The following is a 7,693-nucleotide window of genomic DNA, read 5'->3' as shown; positions in this document are numbered from 1 at the left end:
AGATCCACAACTCCCTCCTTCAACCAAGCACTTCAAGCTTCCACTCCTTCAAGGAAATACCAAAGAGTCACTCTCTTTTCACTCGCACACACTCAAAAGCTCAAGATCACGAATTAGGGTTTTGTTGGACCGAGGGAGGCGATGAGGGAGGCCACAATGAAGAGTGGTGCTTAAATAGGGTGCAAACCCTGAAAATTAAGGTTTCACTCTGGCAGCTCTACTCGTCAAGTTGAGGCTACTTAACTCGTCGAGTAGACTTCAAGCCCCGCGTCCAAAAATCTCATTCCTACTCGACGAGTTTGGAGCCTCCAACTCGTCAAGTCTCTTTGCAAAAATGAATAATTCTTATTAAAATACATACCAGGAACCGGGTGTTACATTACAAATCATATTGATGTTGAAATTATGAACTTTGTATGTTTAAATTATGAACTTTGTATGTTGAAATCATGAAATTATGAACTCTTGAACGTGTATGTTGAAATCAGCAACTTCATTCATATTATTTATCAAACAGATTTATTTATCTGATGCAAGATAGAACACAATGGTAATATGGTTATTTTTATCATTTAGTACAACCAGTTAGATGTATAATTAAACAACAAGGTTTTATTTAGAGACAATTTTAATCAGACAACTTATAAGTTAGATCCGACTCAATTAACAACGATTAAACATTCCTTTAACGAGTTAAACTCATACATGCTAAGTTAGCATTCAATGACCAATTGAATACTTCAATTGAAAAAAAATTACTTTTTTTCTTTAAATACATCCTATTAATTAAATACATCCTATTGAGATGTATAAAATCCGATGTAGGAATTATATTTTAAGTTTTATGAAAAGTGGAATGGTGATATAACATTATATTAAACTTTATAGACTTAAATGTTTTGTGTATGCCCTCAGCTATTCCATTTGAATATGGGCTTGTTGTATCAATCTTATCGCTACTTAAATGTGTCTGGCGATGCTTTATGTCAGATAAAATAGTATCATTAGTTAAATATGTCTCACGATGCTTTATGTCAGATAAGTAATACCATGAATGCATCCATGCTTTATGTCGTATAAAGTAATGTCACTAACGCATGTGTGATGCTCGTGATTATGGTCATTTTGTTATATTAAAAAAAATCTATAATCGACGATTTTACTACCTTTTTTCTACTATCTATCTATATGATCGACATTTTTCTTTGGTATTGTTGTTGAAGCAATGTCTCGAGTGGATTCACGATGGGTCCGTAATGATGACGATGGTTGCACCAAGAATTGTAAATTCCAGGAGAAGGCTAGGGTTCATAGAAACGATTCTCAGCGAACCCGTGGTACTATAAGTCGTGATACCCAATCTTTTTACATTACTAATTTCCCAGACTCTGTTAGAACTAAAGATTTGTGGAAGGGTTTGTGCTCGATTGGGGAAAGTTGTGGATGTATTTATCTCGAATAAAAAGTCGTGTTTGGGTAAATGTATTGGGTTTGTTAGATTCTCAGGTTTACATAATGTTGATCAAATGGTTAAATAGTTATGCGTTGTGTGGTTTGGTTACTATAAAATGTTTGCATTTATCCCACGTTACCGGAAAAAAGAACCATCTGTTGCTAACCATGCAGTTCACTCTAAAGTTGAGAAGCAAGAAAATACTGTAAATTTGTATGCGTGTTGAAAGTCAATTCTAAGGTTGCAAAGGATAAAGAACAGATGGTGGATGTCATTGAAATTGTTTCTGGAGATTTTATTGTAGAAAAAAGAAAACTAGCATGTTTGATTAAGGCTAGAGACTTTCATACATTGCCTAACCTCCATATGTTATGTGTTGATGAGGGTTTTGATGATTTTGATATTCGGTATATCAGTGGGTTATGGGTGATTTTGGAGTTCAAGACAAAGGAAGCATGTAAAATTTTTATGCCTATTGACGCAATTGATCATTGGATCATGGGATCCTCCATTGAAGGAATTATTTTACATGCTTAAGCAAGTCCATGTTTAGGAAAATTATGGCCTAATTTGGAACTATTGTTCAACTTGATGATGGGTTAAGTGGAGACGTCTACAAGAATCAGGTTTGTATCTTGACAAGCTTTCTTGGAATCATTTCAGAGCTGATGTATATTAGAGCAGATGGTGTGGTTTTTCCAATAAGGATCAAAGAAGCTTCCGGTTGGAATCCTCCATTCTCATCCGGTTTTTGCAAAAATGAACGGGGTGTAGACAATGATCATGATTTATTTGAAAAAGCATGAAAGTAATTTTTCTTTGCATTATAAAGATGAATTTTAGATGATCTTTTTGGTGTTTATGAAACGTTAAAAAAATGGACAAAGAAGATTTGAAAGCTGAATATTAGATAAACAAAGAAAAGATCATTGTCAAGGGTATTTTCGGAATTCTGATGCAGGAGAACCTGTTGCATCTGTTCAGTTTTTGGTTCAACAGAATGCTGTCAAATTTCTTGTATTTGCTCAGCAGAATAGTGCCCATCCACTTGCAGCTTCACCAAAATCAGCAGCTTCTCTGCCAACAACAACAGTACAATTGACAGTTGTTGCATTCCCTGTTGCTAATTCTGTTCAGCACCGTCCATCTGAAGCTTTTTCAGCCTCAGTTGCAGCCATTGCACCTATGAATTATCAGAAATAACCTAGTGTTCATAACTGCGAAGCACCATTAAGTTTTTCAGGGGGTTTTGGAAGGTTGTCCGAAGTACAAGATTCGGAGGAAGATCTTTCCCATCCTCCATGCTTTTCTAATCCATGTCACTCTAAATTCTAGGGTAATCAAACTATATCAGATGCTTCTTTTACTAACCAATCGTTTATGATTGAATTGAAAAAATCGTGGAGAATCAATGGGTTATGTTAAGGAAGGGTGTTTTGAAAGGGTGAAAGAAATCATTGAAGGTCATGGTGTGCGAAGTAATAATACATGAACTGTCTTTCTTTAAACATTCAAGGAGCGAGTTGTGTGGATAAACGGGGGTGGGTTAGAAATTTATGCCATCTTCATAAAGTAAACTTTCTAGCCATTTAAGAAACAAAAATGGAAGTTATGGATTTAGTGTCGGTCCGATCTTTTTGGAGGAATGCTTTTTTTATGCATGCTTTTTCCTCCTCTCGTGGTGCTTCGGGTGGTATTCTGGCTGTTTGGAACCCGAAACTTATTTCTCAGAAGCGTGTGTTTATTACTGACTGGTCTGTTGTTGAGGCTGTTTATTTTGGACAGGGTCAGGTTTGGAGGTTATGTTTGGAAACGGAAGTCGTGGGCTGGCATTTTAGAGATGGTTGTTTCTTTTTCGGGGGAGTGTATTCTTATGGGAGATTTTAATGAAGTTCAGGATGATTCGAAGCGAATGGGGTTTTGTTTTAATTTAATAACCGCTAGAACTTTCAATGGCTTTACAGAGCATGTTGATTTGGTCGATATTCCTTTAGGAGGGTCGCATTTTAGATAGAGTGATAGATGGGGTTTAGAATTTAGTAAACTTGATAGATTTTTTATCATGACGGATCTTTTGCATAATTTTCCTCATATAATGGGTTTGGTTTTGGAAAAGAAGGATCCTCGTCCCATTCTCTTGATAGAACACTGTGTTGATTACGGTCCAACTCCATTTCGAATTTTTCACTCTTGGTTTAAGTTAGATGATTTTGATGGGATAGTTTGTGGTCGCGATTGGTGGATGGGTTGGTGGATATGAACCCCTGGGTTATTTTTAAGAAGAAATGCCAACTTCTTAAATGTAATATGAGGGTGTGTAACTCTACTTCTCGAGTCCAGATGTCTAATAAGAGGAATGAGTTACAGGATAAGATCGAGGCCCTAGATGCGATTCTTATGAATGATGTTGGTTCGACTTTTTTCAGAGAGAAATGAGTCACTCTTTTAAAGGATATGTCAGATCTGAATCATCTTTCTAAGATTTAGTTTGAGCAAAAAGCTAAGATTTAGTGAAGCATAGAGGGTGATGAAAATTCAAGTTTCTTTCATGGTATTCTCAATCGTAAGTGACGTCAGCTAACTATTTGCGATTTGTTGATTGATGGGGGTGGGGGTGGATGAGCCGGCGCGAGTGAATGAGGAATTTCGTAGTTATTATGAGTCTATTTTCTCGAAGCAACGTGGGTGGCAACCTAAGACCGGAGCCCGTTTGTTTAGTCCTCTTTCTGTCATGTAGGTTCAGTATATTGAGGCTCCTTTTACTCGTGATGAAATCAAAAGGGCTATTTATGTTTGGTTTCCTCAAGCGATATTGAAATCTTGTAGAGTACGATGTGGTGGCTTTTGTTTGCCATTTTTACCAACACTCTTCCATTCCGAAGGGGTGTAATGCTTCTTTTTTACTATGATCCAGAAAGTTAGAGATCCAAAGACAACCATGGATTTTAGACCTATTAGTTTGATTGGATGTGATGGATGATCTTCATGTTGCTTTAACTAGAGCTCAGGAGGCTGATATATTCATGAGGTTTCTATTTCTGGGACTAAGATGTCACACCTTCTTTATGTTGATGATGTCATGATTTTAGCTGATTGGGATCATGCGAACTCAAACCGTATTGTTCACATCCTCATATGTTTTTATATGGTGTCGGGTCTTAGAATCAATTTACATAAAAGTAAATTGATCGGGGTTTCCTATAATCAGGTTGAGGAGGTAGAAGATAGGATTAGATATGCTCCAACTGTTCCTCCTTTCTTTCATCTAGGTACCCCGGCTGGCCAGACTATGTCTTGGATTACTACTTGGATTCCTTTGTTGGATTGGTTTCGAAGTAGATTATCGGGGTGGAAGGCCAAGAATCTTTCCATTGGAGGTCGTTTTACTTTGGTCAAGTCCGTTTTGGGCTCTCTCATGAGCTATTTAATGTCGATATTCGTGACCCAACTTTCTATTATCTCCTCTTTGTAGGCTTTGAGGACGAATTTATTTTGGGGTGCAAACTTAGATGAGAGACGTATGCATTGGGTTTGATGGGATAGATTCCTCGCTTCTAGAGGAGAGGGTGGGTCAGGTGTTGTCAGTTTGTTCTCTTATAACAGAGCTATGATTTTTTGGTGGTGGTGGAGATTCTATCATTTTCCCAACTTATTGTGGACTCGTTTGATCAAATCTACGGTACAGATGGTGGTTTTAGATCTCTTACACCTAAGTGATCATATAGTCCTTGGAATGGTATTATTCGTATGATGGGACAGAGGTTTTGATCTTCAACTTGTGTGTCGGGAGATAGGCGATTTACTTCGTTTGGGCATGATGTGTGGTTGGGAGAGTCGCCCCTGGCATTCATTTTCCACATAATTTATGCCCTAGATAATCTTCGTTACTTTAAGTTAGAGATCTGGTTGCCATTGGATTAGAGATCTGGTTGTCATTGGATGGGGGTTGGAGATTTTTTTTTACTACATTTTGGTATTTATGAAACTTCCGCAATAACAATGTTTTTGGCACGACTTTTCCTAGGAAATCGAGCTTTTTTTAATGATATTGTTCATAGAGATTTTTTGGATCTCTAATACATATAGGAAAGCAAAGTTAGGATGGTCTTCTTGAATCCATAATCCTACTTTTGCTACTTCATTGATGTAATTGTTCTTTTCTAGTTCCTTGCTAAGTTAAGTTAGGATGGTCTTCTTGAATCCATAATCCTACTTTTGCTACTTCATTGATGTAATTGTTATTTTCTAGTTCCTTGCTGGCTTTCAAATAAAATCTGTTCCGTTCAGAAAAAAAAAAAAGTCCAAATCAATTGACATAGCAATTACCACACACTCGCGCAAACAAAATTGTTGAGAAAAACACTATTTATTAAAAATACCAAAAAAGTACATTATATATATGCTTTTGCATAAAACTATATGACCCACAACCCCAACATCAATGGATTTCCCTCTCTATAAAGCCTCATCAAATCCAAGGGGTTTTCAACTATAAATAAGAGATTATGCTCACAAGTCACAACCCCCAAATTAAACCAACACTAAAAGTGAGAAAGAAAGAATTACAATTGAATAACTATAACAAAAAAAAAAAAAAAAGTCAAGAAAAAACCAACAACAAAAGATGGGTATAGCTAGTAGATTTCATTTCACATACCAAATCAAGATCAAAATCTGAAAATCATGATCAAGATCAAGGCTGTTGTTGAGCATCCATGAACCCTGCATCAACAAGAACTTTTTCCCTCTTAGCCAACTCAACATCTTCATCAACCATCATCTTCACCAACTGTTCAAACCCAACTTTGGGTTTCCATCCAAGAGCTTTCCTAGCTTTACTCGAATCACCTTTCAAATTATCAACTTCTGTTGGCCTAAAATACCTCTTATCAATTTCAACATGATCTTTCCAGTTCAAACCCACATACCCAAATGCCTTTTCAAGAAACTCCTCCACTGTGTGTGATTCCTCAGTTGCCACCACATAGTCATCTGGCTTATCCTGCTGTAGCATCAACCACATTGCTTCCACGTAGTCCCCTGCAAAACCCCAATCTCTTGAAGCTTGTAAATTCCCCAAGAATAGTTTGCTTTGCAGACCGATCTTGATCCGGCCTACTGCCCTTGTGATCTTTCTGGTCACAAAGTTTTCACCTCTTCGTGGTGATTCGTGGTTGAAGAGAATGCCATTGCAGGCGAAGATCCCGTATGCTTCTCTGTAATTAACTGTATACCTGTTCCAGATAAACAATGTTTTGATAAGGTTCCGATCTGCAACTGAGTATAAAATGTGGACTAGAAGATGGAAGAATAAGATGATTCTAGCTAAGATTAGGTCAACTTCTAGGAGAATGAATCGAATTGAAAGATTTACTAGTCTGTTGAAGGAACATTAAAGTGTTGTTACCAATGAGCAGCGCATTTGGAAGCAGCATAAGGCGATCTCGGATGAAACGGAGTATCTTCCGACTGCGGTGGCGGAGTTGATCCGAACATCTCAGACGAGCCGGCCTGATAATACTTGACATGAGTCCGGCCGCTAGTAGTGATATGCGACCTTAGGGCTTCTAGAAGGCGTAGCGATCCGGTAGCGACGACATCAGCGGTGTAATCAGGGATCTCAAAGGAAACAGCGACGTGTGATTGTGCAGCGAGGTTGTAGATCTCGTCGGGGGAAATTGTGTCGATCCAACGACGGAGGGAAGAGGCGTCTGTGAGATCGGCATAGTGAAGCTTCATACGAGCCTTGTGAACATTGTGAGGGTCGATGTAGATGTGGTTGATCCGTTGGGTGTTGAAGTTTGAAGACCGGCGGATCAGACCGTGGACTTCATATCCTTTATCGAGGAGGAGTTCGGTGAGGTAAGAGCCGTCTTGGCCAGTGATTCCGGTGATCAGAGCTACCTTCCGTTTCGATATCGACAGTTCTTCAACGCCGTTGGTGGTGGTGGATTGAGATCTGTCGGTGCCGGATGCCATTGTAATTTTGACTAGAGAAGTGGATGTGAGAGGGTTTTGTTAGGGAATTTGCATTCGTGATTTATAAGAAACTATCAACGGGGGCGAGTGGAAATCACGCGCTTTCTTTTAGCACAATTATGAATTGTATGCTTGACAGTCCAACGTGGTGACATTAAACCTCAGATCTGTCCATGTCGGTTACGATTACCGTCTAATTTAGATTAACAATTTTCATTGTTTCATAATTCATACTTTCACTTGTTTGAAAAAAAAAAAAGG

The 7,693-nt window shown here is 38.1% G+C and overlaps 1 protein-coding gene across 1 annotated transcript; it reads right to left on the bottom strand.

Moving 5' to 3' along the window:
- Positions 1-5,800: 5,800 nt before the first annotated feature.
- Positions 5,801-7,487, bottom strand: LOC145108877 (GDP-mannose 4,6 dehydratase 1). The gene is made up of 2 exons (XM_079045965.1): positions 6,861-7,487; positions 5,801-6,687 (listed from the first exon to the last, which is right to left on the bottom strand). The coding sequence occupies exons 1-2, from the start codon at positions 7,430-7,432 to the stop codon at positions 6,147-6,149; spliced, it is 1,113 nt and encodes a 370-aa protein (XP_078902091.1). The 5' UTR covers positions 7,433-7,487; the 3' UTR covers positions 5,801-6,146.
- Between the last annotated feature and the right edge of the window lie 206 nt (positions 7,488-7,693).

This window comes from Lactuca virosa, chromosome 4 (assembly GCF_052849685.1).
Source record: "Lactuca virosa cultivar CGN04683 chromosome 4, Lactuca_virosa_CGN04683_v6, whole genome shotgun sequence".
Taxonomy (NCBI): domain Eukaryota; kingdom Viridiplantae; phylum Streptophyta; class Magnoliopsida; order Asterales; family Asteraceae; genus Lactuca; species Lactuca virosa.
The sequence above is the reverse complement of the archived record's forward strand: the minus strand, read 5'-3'. Positions and strand labels throughout refer to the sequence as shown.

Bases quoted from the DNA above. Each gene is read 5' to 3' on its own strand.
- LOC145108877 (XM_079045965.1), bottom strand. From the start codon at position 7,432: ATGGCATCCGGCACCGACAGATCTCAATCCACCACCACCAACGGCGTT. The intron at 6,688-6,860 runs GTAACAACACTT...TATCTGGAACAG, and splicing joins TCCAAATGCGCTGCTCATTG to GTATACAGTTAATTACAGAG.